This window comes from Xiphophorus hellerii, chromosome 9, assembly GCF_003331165.1.
Source record: "Xiphophorus hellerii strain 12219 chromosome 9, Xiphophorus_hellerii-4.1, whole genome shotgun sequence".
Taxonomy (NCBI): domain Eukaryota; kingdom Metazoa; phylum Chordata; class Actinopteri; order Cyprinodontiformes; family Poeciliidae; genus Xiphophorus; species Xiphophorus hellerii.
In genome coordinates this window covers 10,282,913-10,299,466 of record NC_045680.1, presented here as the reverse complement: position 1 = coordinate 10,299,466, position 16,554 = coordinate 10,282,913, and the positions used below count along the sequence as shown (strand labels likewise).

General features: G+C 36.5%; 1 protein-coding gene across 2 annotated transcripts; it reads left to right on the top strand.

The window, feature by feature from the left end:
- Positions 1–1,745: 1,745 nt before the first annotated feature.
- Positions 1,746–15,326, top strand: alpi.1 (alkaline phosphatase, intestinal, tandem duplicate 1). Of its 2 annotated transcripts, none has more exons than XM_032573281.1 (11): positions 1,746–1,912; positions 2,431–2,556; positions 5,823–5,938; positions 8,599–8,773; positions 9,054–9,226; positions 10,176–10,310; positions 10,414–10,489; positions 10,901–11,035; positions 11,187–11,378; positions 11,631–11,747; positions 13,884–15,326. In XM_032573281.1, exons 1-11 carry the CDS (start codon positions 1,819–1,821, stop codon positions 14,156–14,158), a joined length of 1,614 nt encoding a protein of 537 aa, XP_032429172.1. In that variant the 5' UTR covers positions 1,746–1,818; the 3' UTR covers positions 14,159–15,326. The 2 variants fall into 2 exon arrangements, with proteins under 2 accessions (XP_032429172.1, XP_032429173.1); XM_032573282.1 differs by having other exon boundaries at positions 1,876–1,975.
- The last annotated feature ends 1,228 nt before the right edge of the window (positions 15,327–16,554 follow it).

Below are 16,554 nucleotides of genomic sequence, written 5' to 3'. Positions count from 1 at the left end.
ATTGAGGATCAGTTGTTGCTCCTCTCAGACCACTCAGGTCTTCTAGTTTATGTCTGGTTTGCATCCCCAAAATCAGAACTAAACACATAGAAGTGGTTTTCATTTTTTATGCTCCTCTAATTTGGAACAAACTTCCAGAAAACTGCAAAAGCGCTTAAATCAAGGCGGAAATCCCCTTTGTTTATATGAAAAATGAGTCTAACATTACAATCTGTAGGCTGTTTCTTAACTTCGCATAATGGTCAATATGGCACTCCACAGGACATTTTTCCAGAAATTAAATATCTTTGTTCAGGTGTGTATTTGTAGACATATTTTGTGGGGGTGTACATGTTCACCCCTGCATGTGTAAATATCTGAGTTCATGAAAAGGAATAAAATCTGTCTGTTGTGATTATGGCATTTAGCAAAGAAAAGTAACATTGGCAATGCTAACTGAACAAAAACAGCAAAAAATGTATCTTATTTATTTTTCAGACAGTATGAAACAATGAATATGCTTTTATTTAAAAATTCTATGTAAATATTTGTTTTCAACTGTATTCCTTAAACAAAGGCATGACAATGGCTTTTGTTACTGAGATGAGAAACAGCCACCAGGTATTTACCCTTGTCGTACATAAGAATGAATCTGACAAAACAATCAATATTCTCACTCAGCAGCAGAACTGTACAACAAAACAAACAAACATGCCTGCGCAGGTTTTCCGGATTTTGCACACGGCTGCTGGTATTTTCAGTTCATCTGCTGTGTGGGCAACACCACGTGGTTTCTTCAGCCCGATTCCTTGTATGATTTTATTGCAGCCTTGATTAGATACATGTGACTGACTTGAAGCCCCTGCTGGCTTTACATGACTGACTGGAGAAAAGCAAAGATCCTCCTGAGTTCTGAAACGTAACAAAGATTGAGTCTTGTGGGTTCGCGAGGCAAAAAGGCGTTCACCGGGAATTTGATTCCCCATCACTGTGTGAAACAAGCTTGGCCTAGCACACCTCATTTCATAAATTAACTTCTGTGGTTGTGTAGAAAAGAAGATGTTTTTGTTTTTGCAAGTCAGCTCCACTACCTCACAGAAGAAAAATGCTTCACTTGCCACAGAAAAAACTGCCAAGATGAGTTAGAAAGAGGAAAATATTGGGGTCTCGTACATTGCAGAAGAATTCAAAGAGGGGGAGAAATGGAAACCTGACCAACTGACTTAAAAGCAGAGCACATTGTGATATTCTCCAGAATAGCTAAGACAATAGACAATTCCTCTCTTTCTTCCCTTAGACTGCTTTTCATGGGGACGGAGCAAGTAATGGAAAGAGCCCAGCTAGGATTTATATCTCGCTGGATGCCAACATAAACTGGGTGCCCAATTTTTCTTTTACAGTTAGATAGATTACTGAACGCTAGAATATTTGGAATTTTACCACATCAGAAGATAATTCAGATCTCCCATACATAGAGCAAGAAACCAGAGAAGGTAGGAAAACCACAATTAATTCAATGCTCAAAAATAGTAAACCAGAGCTCGGGCATTTCTGGAAATCAGTGTGAGCCCAGGGTCTTAAATGCCACACAAATCTTGTGTGGTCCTAACTTTTCAAATTCTCTTTCTGTCTCTCCTCTGTCTCTTCCTCCTTCTCTTAGATTTCACCCCCTCCTCCCTTTTTTCATGGCTCTGAGCCTATGAGCTGGCGAAGGCCCTTCCTTGTTACACACCCCAGCGGGGCTTTATAAAAGAGGGCCGGAGGTCTCACCAGCCGCACACAGTCTCTGCCTTTTGGTCTTGTTGCTTCTTCTTCCTCAGTCTCCAGGTTGGATTAGTGATGCTGATGGAACTTTGCGGGTCCAGCAATTTTCAGGTTATACTTTTGGGCCTCATCATGATGCCTGTAGGCCTGACTGCTATGGACAGCCAAGGTGAGAAGATGACAGGGTCAGGATATTGGTAGTGTTTGCGGGCAGACTAGAGCATACAAGCAGGTAACCACAAGCTGGAAAGTATGGGTTTGTGACGACAGACATGTTGTTGAGAATTGCATGAAGGCATGGTCACGGCTCAGGTGTGTGGGTGTCATGGAAAGTCTCTGCAGATGAACAAAGCCTTGTGTGAGGATATTTTTTGCCTGTGTCAGTCTGTTTATGTAAAGTGTTGGACCGTCTGTTTGACTTTCCGTTGTCCTAAAGATGTTCTGGATGAATGTTCTTTTTTTTAACTTCACTAATTTGAAGCTTCTTAGTGAGAATGAATGGACAGAATTTCAACTGTGTTGGCAGTTTATGCTAATTCCCTGTGTAAACCTTGTTCTTGTTTATCTTAGGTCAAAGTGAACATCAACATGTCAGAAAATGTCTCAAATAAATGTTTATGCACATATGCTGTCCTTGCACTCCTTTTTTATTTCTTAACCTCTAAAAATGTTTCTATTTTTGAACAGCCTTTCATGAACTTGAGAAGGACCCTTCCTACTGGGACTCAAAAGCAAAGGCAACACTGGATGCTGCACTGGAGCTCCATCCTCGACAACACCGGGCTAAAAACATTATTCTATTTCTTGGTGATGGTAGGTAAATGCTCTTTTTGTGCAAAACTACTGACAATTTCATTAGATATTATCCTTCCCTGGCATATTATACATGCATTATATGTGAATGTATGCAAAACAGTGTTAATAAGCATTTACTAATACTTAATTTATGATATCTGAACTAAGCTTTTATACTATTCAAAACCAAAAAAATCATATCATGTCAAATATTGTTTAAAACCCATTAACCTCAAAATGCTTACACGAGAGAGTCATCATAGTTTACGGGTTAGTTATTGAAGGACTCATCTTACAGTTGAATAGTTCTGACCACCACTGAAAGCTCTTATTGTGCTGATAATTTAATTTTGTCATAGCCTGAAGGTAATAAAATTTGACATTTCTCAAGATAGTGGGATAATACAATAATGGCGCTTTCTCCTGATGGCTACAAACTATGTATTTTGAAATTGCAGCAAAGTGTTCCTCAATTTTCAAAGAACAGGTAAGTAATTCCGCAAGGTAATGCAACTAGTACAGTTGCATTACTTTGTCCACTGTTTTAAATCATTAAGTGGGCTTTTAAAAGCATACACACTATTTTTTTAAATGAAAAATTAGGCCGTGATAAATGACAAAATATATTTATCATGTATGACTCAACTGATAAACAAAAATGTAAAAAAAAATGGATATTGATAAAAAATGAAAACAGAGTTGTAATACTTGTTTAGACATTTTTTTTATTCATGTTCAGTAGTCAATCTTTTAGAATTCCATATTAATTATGATAAACCAGAATGGTTCTGCTATCCTTGTAGTATTTTTATTGTTACATTTTAGCCAAAGCCATAAAGGAGAGAAGAGAGGTTACAACAGGTTGAAAGATTTCATTCTGCTAAGGTATCAATCAGAAGAAGGGTGCAAAAAACAAACTAACAAAAAACACTGCAATGTTTTTGTACCATGGTAGAATAAAGATTTTCTAAATAACTGGAGATAATATAGTACTACAGGGGCGTTACAAAAACTGGATGTTTTGTCATGTATTCTTCAAGTCTGAACTAAGGAGTAGAGCTCCATACAAAAGCATGGAATTTCAAATAACATAATCCGTTTTAGAACATGTTATGGCCCGACAAATCCAAATTTTAACCTTTGGACACAATTCCAAAAGGTAAGTTTGGCATAAGCATAATGTAGAACATTAAAAAAAACATACAACGTCCACAGTGAAATTTGGTGGTGGCAGCATCATGACCCGAGGCTAGTTTTTTTTTTCAGATGTAAGTGATTTTTTCATATATAAAGATAAATAAAGTTGTAAAACCCGTGTGGCTGTCAGGTGTCTGTCATACAGCTCAAGATAAAGAATGATTTTGCTTTCAGCCGTTTTGTGAGTCACCCCTCCATTCAACAAACCTCATGATAGCTTTGCATTGGCTCATTTATTAGATCACCTGAAAACGGTTGTAAACATATTTTACAAGAAAAGATGTGATAAGATCCATCCATCCATCCATCCATCCATCCATCCATCCATCCATCCATCCATCCATCCATCCATCCATCCATCCATCCATCCATCCAAAAAATACACTAAAATAAAAAAAAAAACATATTGTGTTCAAAATACAGTATAGTCTTCAAAGACCAGACTGTCATTTAGCATGACAGTCTGGTTGTCATGATCTGTGTTTTTCTGTGTATTTATTTCTGAGTTTCCTGTGTCCTTGAGTCTCTTCGTTGTCCTGTCTCCCCTCGATTACTCCCAGGTGTGTCTCGTTCCCTGATTACCTCCTGTGTATTTAGTCTCACCTGTGTCTCTGTGTTTTGTCGGGTCCTTGTCGTTACTCGTCTCATTTGGCGTCTAGTCTCTGTCATCTGTGTGCCCAGTCCGTCGTCTCATCCTTTGTGTTAACGGTTGCTACCGGCGTCGAGCCCTGGCTTCCGCTCGGCCGTGCTGCCCGTTGTTTGGACCATGTTGGACTGTGTTATTCTGGACATTCATTATTAAAATCATTTATTTATCGTATCCTGGGTCTACAGCATCTGCCTCACCACCTCTACATCGCAATTTGTGATGCTGGTTAACTGCAGTTGGAGAAAAGGTTAAAAATACCACATATGTATTTACTAACTAATGATTAAAAAGTAGATTTTTTTGGGAAACGGCTTTGGTCTCATAAAAATAAATTAGCAGATGTCTATTGTATGCCTTTCAGATTTTCTTTCTTAAAACACATTTATAAAGTATTTTGATGTTCCTTGTAGATCATTTTGATTTCTTTTTGGGTCCATTGCTACATTTATTGGCACCATTTCCTGCTGATTAGCTGTAAAGAGTAAAGAGTATGATGGCATTGGCCACAACTGCTTTTGACTGTGAATGTATGATCCATTAACATAGTGAGTTTGAAATGAAATTGCATTGTAAAGTTTTATATTTTCCAACTTGAAAGTGCACCTTTGTGTTGTGTTTGCTGACTTCTATAGTCAGTGCTGACATGTTAACCTTGTCTTCTGGCACTCCCAAGTAGAGACAGCTACAGTGAAAAGGAGACCATTTACATCTGGATTGGATAGAAATTCTTATTGTGTGTTTATATTTACAGTCGACAAGGCATTAAATTCATCTTTGCAGGAGAAGCTGTTTAAAGGCACATGGATTAAAGAACAGTTTTCCAGTTAACTATTGCAGGATCTGTTTTAAATCAAACTCAGTCACATTTCTGGGTGGTCGCGTTCAGTTTTCTTTGTGAATCTCCCCTGTCTGCTGTGCCCAGAGCCTGTTCTAAGTTTTACGACTGTGATTTTTGAGTTAAATTTGCTGCAGCTGCCTTAACTCAGCTAGGATTTGTTTCTTTTAAAGGGGCAAAGATAAAGCAAATCCCTTAACTGTTTCACATAATTCACTAAGGGAATATTAATTCCATCACAACAGCGTTCTATTTTGACCTGGAAAGACTTTTTTAATCTAAATTTTGATTTTGCTAGTTGCATGTTTTCTTTAGAGATCTACAACTTCATAATATTTTTAGTATTCACACAAACTATCCAAGCAGTTACAAAGGCAGTGGCATAAACTTGTGATTGAATGTTTCATATTATCAAACTGGTGGCAGATAATCTGCACAGTATGTGCTGTGAGTTTATGCAATGCCAAAGGGCGGTGAATGCAGATGTGTGAAGCATTGCTGACGAAATATGTGATTAATCATGTAATTGCTTTGAGATAACTAAGATGAGAAAAGCAGATGGGACATAAAAGTGAACTTTATTTGTCTGTCATCCTTCGGCAGGGATGGGTGTGTCTACGGTTTCAGCAGCACGTATCCTGCGAGGTCAGAATGAGGGCGGGTCTGGGGAAGAAACGGTGCTGGCCATGGACACCTTCCCATATGTTGCCCTCTCTAAGGTAGTGACACAAAGTAGAACTGTTGACAGAGAAATGATTAAAAAATCTTAAAATTTTCATTTTAAGATATTCTTAGGAGGTGTTATGACCACACTTTAATATTTGTAAGTAAGTTGCACACCCATTTGTAAAAGAAAGCAACTACTTTTTGGCATGATTCGGTCAACTTACGTTAATCTGCTTTTTGCTGGCTGAAATTTTGGCTTCAGCTTAAAAGTAATTCTAGAGTGTATATGTACCACAATCTACTTCAACAATGGTAACACTTATTTCATATGTTTTTTGGGGGTTTTTTTTGTCTGGTTTTCAAATTCCAGGCACACCTTGACTTGAGTCCTGACAAAATCTTGAAACAGTTTGTTTTGCATCTCTCATTGTAGTGCATCTCAGTCTACTGAATCTGATTTGACCTTTTGGAGCACATTGAACTCTTTGGGGGTTGGGAGAGAAAGATGGAATGAGTAATTATGAAGGATTTAGGCAAAGACTGCCAGACTCCCAATGGAACCTTCTAACAATTAGAGTATTCTGTGAGATGTTTACGGAAACTACAGCTCTTCCAAAAATAATGTCAAAAGTATTTTTTTCTAAATATTTTTAGACGCTTTGGTAATTCAGTCAAGAGATGGAAAGAAATTGTCTGAGCTGGTTATCCACACTCACTTAGTCCTTATTTTTATTAAATGTCAGTGGTTTAAAATAACCAGGAGTTTCCTTGAAATTTTCAATAGCCAAGAACTCTGGTATTTTCTTTCAAAACACATTGTCCATTAGCTCCCAAGGAAGCCATTAAAGCTCAGTCATCTTTTATTCTTGCTGCTATATAGCCATTTTTCACTTATTCAGATTTATCAGCCAAAAAAGTTAGTTAAAAGTATGTTTCTTTAAGGTGCTTAACAGTTTGCCAGGAATTGTGCAGCTCTTTGACCGTTACTATACCAAGTGGAAAAGGGCTTACAGTACAGCATAAATATAAGTAAAGTCATGATTCCTACCAACACACATTTAGCTACACAGTGGAACATTGGCAACTTTGTTTTTCACATCCCCTGATTGTCCAGAGGTATTACTTCTGAGCTGGCTGGAAAATCTCACAACATTTCCAGAGTTGCTGCTTCATTAGTGTTCTCATTTCCCTCTCCTCTGAAACAGCTCAAGAAAACTGCAAGGTTGCTAAGTTTAAAATAAAGGTGAGCATGCAAAAGCATAAGTTCAATTTTACTTGCTCATTTATTTAGATTTGCTTTAGCCAGCAAACTCTATAATAGAATACTAATCACTTTCACAGAAAAGAAATGGTAAAACTTTAGCTTTGCAAATGGAAAACCTGAAGTAATTTACCTTATTTACCACCACAGACACACTTGGAGCACGAGACTGTGAAGAGAGAGCTGTGCTAAATTTTAAACACACACATGCATGCATTTAAATCTTCCAACTTAGTTTTGGCTGCTTAGTAAAATTGCACTATTCATTATGAATAAAGAGAGAGAAGATGAAAAACAGAAGTGGCAGTTGGCTTTCCAAGAGCATGTTGCATCTTGTCTTTTAATGAGCATGCACTGCTACTTAAGTTCTTAAACCACAAAACTGAAAGAGATTTAAAGGATTTTGTTAATTCACCCTTTAATTAAAATGCTGACAATAGGCTGTAAGTAGTGATCACAAATTCTGGGTCTCACATCGCTTTCTGGGCAAGCTTAATCCCTAAATTATTGTAACTTGAGCATTATGGAGAGGCTGAGTATTTATTAATTGTAGTTTTATGTCTCAACCCACAATCAAGACAGATTAAATCTTTGTTTGGGATAAGTATACATATTTTTATTTATTTATTTGACCTTGGAGATCTTTACCAAGATAAAGTAACATACCAAGAAGAAGTAACATTGATTATTGTGAGACTCTGGTGTCAAGACAAGGTGCTTATGTTGCATTGTACTTGCATATTTTTTCTGAATCTTCTTAAAAGTAAAGCGAAAAGATCTGTATTTCCAAAAACTTATCCTGAACATTTCAAAATATTTAGTGCAAATTCACTCTGTGTTGCTGTTTTACAGCGCTTTGTAAAGTACTTTAAAATGGAAGGGACCCATTTAAAGGGATCCATGACTAGTTAAGCATATTGGCCTTAATATGTTAGAATTTACTTATTGACCTAAAAGTGGTGGTGTTTTCTGGGTAAAAACTCACAATTACTTCAAAGATTGTATATTTTTCATATAAGTGGGTTGCCATTTTTTTTTTTACCTGCACAATGCATGCCAGGCGGATGAAGTGGTTATGTTAAAGTGTGGTTCAAGTCTAGAAACAAAACACAAGAATTCAAGAAAGAGGAGGTCGACGGGGGCAACCCACAACCATAAAACAGCCTCAATGGTTTCATGTGCCGTTTTATATGAGATATCTGCTGAAACAACCGGCTTATAATCTGCTTTGTTTACTATAATAGCTAGAGCTAACACCATTAGCATGAGTTAACTCGAAATTAAAATCTCAATTGATTTTCCTGGTGAAATGAAGATTAATATAAAACAGTTAAAAAAGGAAATTGGAAAACAATGAATGCATGTTAAAAATGTTGATAAATCATACAAGGGTCTATTTTTAGACCGTGTCCACTTTACATTTATTTTTACAATTGTATTCTGTTTCTGAAGACCTACAGTGTGGATAAGCAGGTTGCGGACAGCGCCAGCACGGCCACGGCCTATCACTGTGGGGTGAAGGCCAACGCCAAGACAGTTGGACTCAGTGCTAAAGCAGTGGCCTATGAGTGCAACACTACTTTTGGAAATGAAGTCTACTCAGTACTACGACGTGCGAAAGCCCAAGGTAAATACAGTGGATCACTGACAATAGTGGCTGTGCTGCATCATGGAAAGGTCAACCAGTTGAAACTGCACTCTTATCTCAAGATACAGATTAACCATACTTACCTAAGATGAAAAATGTTTGGAGTAGAACAATCATCCGATAAGCATGTGGTGTCCATTATTATGGTTCTATGCAATGCACAGGAATAGCTACAGTGGTCCAGTTTTGTATTGGTAATTTTGTTCATTAATAAAAAACAGATGTAGTTCTGATTTGAGTGTGTCTCTGGGTTGTACAGGTAAATCAGTGGGTATTGTGACCACCACACGTGTTCAGCATGCCTCACCAGCTGCAGCCTATGCCCACTCTGTCAGCCGCAGCTGGTACAGCGACGCAGACCTTCCTTCCAGTGCTCAAAAACATGGATGTGTGGACATTGCTACCCAACTGGTCACCAACTTTGACATTGATGTATGAAAGTACAGCTTATTATCTTCCAAGATATTCTGAGACTGATTAATTATGGTAACATTGGTTACGTATAGGAACTGCTGAGCAAGTGGCAGAGTTAATTTTTAGACAATGTTAAATCTATAGAGTGTGCCAGGAGGCTATATAGAGGCATCAGGCAAACCTCTGATCTCCAAAAGCCTGTATTAGGTCAATAGCAGTCACATTAAATAAAATTAACAGCAGGTAACAGCAGGTTAATTTTTTCCTCCAGTTCAGGTAGCACTGTCTCTGCAATATTATTTTTAAATGGAAGGACTTATGGTGGCTGAAACTGCAAAAGGCAATTAACCACAATGATACTTTGGTGATCCAAATCACTCTATTTGTAAATGTTGCATGTTGCTTTACCTTATTTGCATTAGTTATCTGCATAGCCTTGATGTGGTCAGCCATGTTATTCTTTTATTGTCATCTTGAGAAAACATCTATGCTAGCAAGTTGTGACTGAATTGCTTTCACTGAATCTTTTTATTTCATTTTCTGCTTTAAAATACTTCGAACAATAGGCATGCTAACAAATTGGCTTATTCAATAGGAACATTTTACAGCAAATGTTGTTGTAAGATTACTAAAAGTTGAGAGAAGTCAATTACTTCAATGCGGATCTTTTAATAAACACCTTAAGCAAAACCCTGGGTCAATATTTGGAATCACACATGGATGCCTATAACCACCTCCCATATATATTTTAAAAATGAATTATATTTTTTATTTCCTGGACCTACTCCTTTGCTTGACGTAACTTGCCAAATAATTTCTACTTCATCCTGTTGATGTTTAGATTGAAAAGATTTAGAACTTGTACAGTACATGTTGCATGTTGTACACCATGTATTTTTTGAAGCTCTAAAGATAAAGTATTTAAAAAGTGCCTCCACCGACCTTCTGTCATGTGATTTTCTTAAAGGTGATTCTTGGGGGAGGAAGGATGTACATGACACCAAAAGGGACTCCGGATCCTGAGTATCCTACCTCCTCTTCTCGTAAGGGAAACCGCAAAGACAAGAAAAACCTTATTGATGTGTGGTTGAATGCTAAACCGGTAGGATTAATGAGCATTAGCTTGATAAATTATGTACCATTTTATGGACTTCTGCTACTAACATACAGTATATGTTACCATGGATCATGGATTTGTTTTTCAGAACAAGAAATCACTGTATGTCTGGCATAAGAAGGAGTTTGATGAGATAAATGTGAAAACTACAGATCGTCTTATGGGTGGGTGTACAAGTAATATATAACATCTTTATCTCTAAGTATCGCCTTTCATCTTTACAGCCATTTAAAACAGTCATGTGTTGTGTGTAAATTTACTTTTAACAAGCATTATCAGGTCCAGCTATAGAGATAAAGACTCAAGGGTGCATTTCTTGCTGTGATGATGCATACAACAGTAATCCAGGTGCAGCTACCAAGAGTACACCATCTTTATTATCTTACTATCATGTTGTCCTCTGATATGTGAGGAGTTCAGACTCTTGAACTTTCTCATTGGTCCTACTTTGAATGCTTTTTTTCTGTGGCCTTTCTTTTCACAGCTTTATTGCTTCTGAACAGAGCTGAGTCTTTACTGCCTCCAACTGTAAATCTCACAATGCTGAGATTTCACACTCTTTTATTTGGGTCTAGGTCTTTTTGAAGCAAAGGACATGAGATTTGATGTTTTCCGGAATACCACACGAGACCCATCTATTGTGGAGATGACCGAAAAAGCAATTCAAATCCTCAGGAAGAATCCAAAAGGATACTTCTTGTTTGTGGAAGATGAGTATCATGGGATTGTTGTTGAATATAAAATCAAAACAAGAGCACAAGAAAGCACTTATTTTCAATGTTGTTCCTGAAATAACACAGAATCCTGATTGTGCATGATCATGTGCAGTTGTTGAAATTTGTCTTTTCTGTGTTGTATTACGAGGGAGAATTGACCATGGACACCATGATGGCATTGCAAAACTGGCACTAACTGAAGCTGAGATGTTTGATCGTGCAATTGAACGGGCAGCGCAAATCACCAGAGAGTCTGACACACTGACAGTGGTAACTGCAGACCACTCTCATGTCTTTACCTTTGGTGGTAACACACCTCGAGGGAACCCCATTTTTGGTATGATTCTAAGAATAGCTATTTTGATGCTGTTCATATTAAAAGTTGAGTGAAAGTATAAAAAAACATGTAAGACCAGCTGAAGACTAGAAGATGTTGACCTACTCTGTTTTTTTTTAGCTCTAGAAAGTCCTGGGTAAAGATTATTTAAGTTCATTGTAATCTGCTTTCAATATGACGTCAAAGCATATGTAAGTATCGAGGAATACCTTACATGACAAACATTATTCACTTTCCCATCCAATGATTCAGGTCTGGCGCCAAAGAAAGCAGATGACGAAATGCCTTTTACCAGCATCCTTTATGCCAATGGCCCTGGTTATGTGCATGTAAATGGAACCAGAGGGAACATCACAATGGTGGATTACTGTGAGTCCATGCTAATGGTTTTCAGATGCAGCTGCTTGTCTCTACTGATCTGTGTACAGCCAGTTTTAACTGATGTGGTTATGGCTGACTCATGCCTGAGTTTGTCTGAAAAACAAAGATGAAACATAATGCATTCATTTCATTGTGATCTGTTTTCTTTTTTCCGCATAACCCTTTGCATTTATATAACTGAACTTTTAAACTACATTTGCATGTCTTTGTGACACGTTGAAAAGAATGAAAATACACATGCATTTTAAGTTATTGCACAGAATACCTTTTATAGCCCTAAGTTTTGCTCACCATTTCTAAATGGACCAGTATTACTTTTTGGAACAAGTTTTCATGTCTAATAGCTATACACTGAACCCAACTCCATATGGAATTTGATTTTAAAATGTATCCATCTGGAGAGGCAGGGAGCATTGCAAAAGAAGTACATGTGCACTTTGATGCTTTTATCCACAGCAATGCAGTGAAATTACAAAGCAACGAGAAAGAAAAAGGCACCAGCATGCTTTCCAAACCATCTCTGCCACTCTACAGAAAAAAATGACTTTATTTGAAGTGTAGAAAAGATTGTAATATTTTTAATCATAATAATTTAAAAATACTTTATCTCACTTCCTGTCCAACATGTGCTTCTTGTATTTTAAAGGTCAGCCACTATTTCTGCATTTTCCATCAAAGGAACTTCAATTACCTTCTGGGGCTTTGGAAAGCTGTAATTAGTTTTGTTTGAGTAAATTATGGAAGCTTTGGAAAACCCTATTTTATGGGCCAAACTACTAAAAATGTATGAGGCAAAGGTTAGAATAGTATTAGTGCAAAAGCAGGAACAACAAATAAAAAAGTCTTAACAGCAAAAACAGTAAATCTAGGACACTCAGTTTTCTGTTATATTTTGTTATTTCATATTGTAAGGAACATTGGGGAAAATAAATGTTAAACACATGAACATTCGTCTTTTAATAATGTATTTCTAATTATGTTACTGACATGAAATTCACACCAGGAGTCAGTCACAACCCAAGAAGGTTACACAAACATTTTTTCCACAATGTCAATGTCAAAATGTCTTGTATAGAGAAACTACTGTGTTTGTTGTTCAGGTATGTTATGTAAGACATTAAAAACTTGTAGTTCTGGTGAGCTCTTATATACACTCTATTTTGTTCTTCCCATAGATTTTTTAAAAGTTGGATTTAACTAAATTGATTGACTAGGCAGCTGTGTTTTTTTTTTTTTTTTACCCTGAGAACACTTGAGTTTATTTACCTTGGTGTCATTGGGTAGTTGAAATATACTTCATTCAGATTTTTATTAGTAATGTCCTGGAAGATTTCCCCTTTAATTCTTTCTGCTAGTTACATGAAGTGTGCCTGTACCATGTGTTAAAAAACAGCCCCACATCATGATGTTCACACCTTCACACTTCACGTTTGAAGGTGTGAACTTATTGTGCAATGCGGTTTCTCATATATGTGTTGTAAGCAGTGATATTTAAAGAGTACAGGTTTGGATCTAATATGACCAGACTATGTTTTCTTAATATTTGATTGGCTTGTTTGAAAGCTGTATAGAAAACTTTCCACAAGTTTCAACACACTTTATCTTCAGAAGTGGAATTTTGCATAGTGAGTCTCTATAGAATGTCTTTCAGTTGAGTGCATTAGTTATTGTTTTTATAAAAAAGCTAATTAGGACTCTCTGAAACACTCAAACATTGGTCCTCAGTTAGGACTAAAATAACAAGTTATGAATTTGCACTGATAATGAGTAGTTTTGCTTTCAGAATACAGACAAAATCTAACTATTGTCCTGATTTTCTATGTTTTTTATACATCTTTTTTCTGCTTAATTCTTATTTCTTCACTCCTGCTTATTTTAATTACCTAATTTATGGACAGATTTGTGTTGATTTCTTGGATATGGGTGTTAGAAATACTGTGTGAACTTCATGCCAATATGGCAATTAGAAGTATATTTAGGGAGAAAAAAATGGATATGTTCAATATTTATATTACAAAATGTTGTTTGCTGGTTTATATGTAATGGTCACTAATAGAAGCATTAAATTACATTCATTTTAACGTATTGGATTTTTTTTTGCATTTTGCACTTGTCTCCTTGCAGTGGATGAAGAGTACATGCAGCAGGCCGCTGTACCATTGGATGCTGAGACACACGGCGGAGAAGACGTAGCCATCTACGCCAAAGGTCCCATGGCTCACCTGTTTCATGGAGTAAAGGAGCAGAACTATGTAGCACATGTTATGGCTTATGCAGCCTGTTTGGAGCCATACAAAAACTGCCCTCCTCACCATCACAGCCGTTCCTCAGCTGGGAGTGTGAACAGACATTTAGACCTTTGGGTCAATATGCTTGTCCTTCTTTGGTTTTTAAGATGACCTTCATCAATAGACATACATTTAAACTGTTACGATTATTTGCATGCAGTAAAAGAAAGACTATGGATTAAGTGCTTTCAGGTAAATATGCCAACATGCCCATTTTGTGCATGGGCTGAAAAGTCAGAGTGCATGGATGAACACTGACAGTACTGTATTTATTACCAAAAACTCCTTGGATCATGTGGTATTGATCCACACACACTAGTGTTTTGCCATAGATTTACAATGCAGGGGTGAGCATGCAAGTGTTAACTAATCTAAGCTGCATAGCAATAAAAAGTTGAGCACTGACAGCTTGTTCACATGAAAATATCCAATGATGAACTGTTATTCCTTTGTAAACTGAAACAGTTTTTCGAGAGAGACGATTAAAGACTCAATATCTCATCCAACATTCCAACTGATCAATGTACAACTTCAAAGAGACTATAGACTTGCACTAACTTGTAAGTTCATGATTTAGTGAGATGTTTTTAAGAGTTCTTTATTTTATGCCATGGATTTACATGAAATGAAAATTTACTGTGTGCATAAGATTTTCTCTGAATATCTTGAAGCCAACAACCCTTTGTGGTACATTTGTTGGGATATACGTTTACTGAAGGAAAAAATGACTTGATTGAGTAAATTAAACCCAAACTTTGAACTGTTTTGTCATTGTACGTTACAATATTAAATGACCTTCAATGAGCCAATATAAAAGGTATCTTACTTGGTCTCCTATGGTCAATAAATACTATATAACTTTAACGTTTTTTTAAAAGGGGAAAACCGTTAAAGTACAACTCAAAACCACTTCTTTCTCTGTATCAGCGCAGCTACGCGCAGCCACAGCAACTGACAACAACACCATTAATGTATAATATATTAACTGATAAAAAAATATTCCACCATAAACCCCTCATTTGACAAGGAAATATGTAATATTTTAATATTAATCTCATCATTATTTATTTAATTTTTTGACAGTTTAGGTTTTTTGCACCAGAGACCTCCACAGCAAGGCTGATAGGAGGTTCCTTCTGTCTTTTTCTTCTGTCAGACACTTTTCCATTTCTAGCTTGAGGAGCAAAGCAACTTGATGAATGTCACTGGAAGCCAATCAGAAAGATGAGCATGGCAAAAAAAAAAAAAAAACTCCCTGAATTTTTACTCTGTGGGACAATAAAGGCTATTTCTATCTTCTGTCTCCATCTTGAATAAGTTATTTTAACTTACATTTTATAATAATGACTGAAAAACACATTACATTTATATATAAAAATAAAATAAAATTTCAGATTTAAACGTTCACTTTTTTTCTTTTCTTTTCCCCATTTTTGCCCTTCTTCCATCTAATTCTCTGAAACTCCCATAACGCCCCCTGGTGGCCCTCACCTTTAAAAACATTGTACTAGAGAACAACTGGGTCTTCTTTGCTCAACAAATGGTAATAAAGAATCTAAATCTAAGCTATTTTTAATGGATAGACAGAGAAAAACAAACAATAAATGTATCCCCTTGAACTAGATAGAAGAGAATTTAAGTACTAAAATCTTTAGTCTGCATTCTAATCACCCATCTAAGCAGCCCCGTGTGTGCATACACATGCATACATTTATTTTGTAGCATATAGAATTGTTTGCAGAATATTGGGCCAGATTGGAGAAAACTGAATGAACTACAAACTACTATGTGATATAAAAACCACTTACACAGCAGTACAGCACAATATTTATTGTTCCGTTTTAGATGTTTGCTTATTCTTTGCAGGGTTTCTGTTGCCTAGCTCCCTCGCTCAGTGAGAGATAAGACAGGTGTAATTGCCAATGAAGTAAACCGTAACAAAACTCAAACCTTTACGTCCTTTACATGTATGCATACATTCTATTATTGAACCCTATTCTAAACATATTTTTTTATTTCGGGCCACATTAAGATCAGAAGTGCCCTAAAATGGCCCGATTTTGGCAAAATGGATTGAAAAAAATACCCAGTAACAAACTGTTAAAATAAAATAAAATAAAATAAAATCTTCTTTCTGCACAGACTCACTAAGCACTGAGTATGTTACATTGCAATAGCAGGTATTTCAATATCACACCAGCATTTTTAAAACTCAAAACCTTTTTGATGAGTTTGATAACAAAAAGTTTTTTCTGCATAATCGGGTTCGTTGGGAGGAGTTGGTGTGTTCTTAGTTGTTGTCAGGGGGCAGAAAGAAGGGGTTACTCAAGGCGGCATACATAAAAAATATCATTATGTGGTCACACTATAACGTTTTATGATAAGGATAAAATTCTAAGAAACTAATAGTGTCTTGAAGTTTACCAGAGTTTTCTGTTGTATGCAGATAACCAGAGATAATTGTGAACAAATATCATTTGTAGTGAGTTTTTACAGGAACAAATATC

Bases quoted from the DNA above. Each gene is read 5' to 3' on its own strand.
- alpi.1 (XM_032573281.1), top strand. From the start codon at position 1,819: ATGCTGATGGAACTTTGCGGGTCCAGCAATTTTCAGGTTATACTTTTG. The intron at 10,311-10,413 runs GTAGGATTAATG...TTTGTTTTTCAG, and splicing joins TGTGGTTGAATGCTAAACCG to AACAAGAAATCACTGTATGT. The intron at 11,748-13,883 runs GTGAGTCCATGC...GTCTCCTTGCAG, and splicing joins CATCACAATGGTGGATTACT to TGGATGAAGAGTACATGCAG.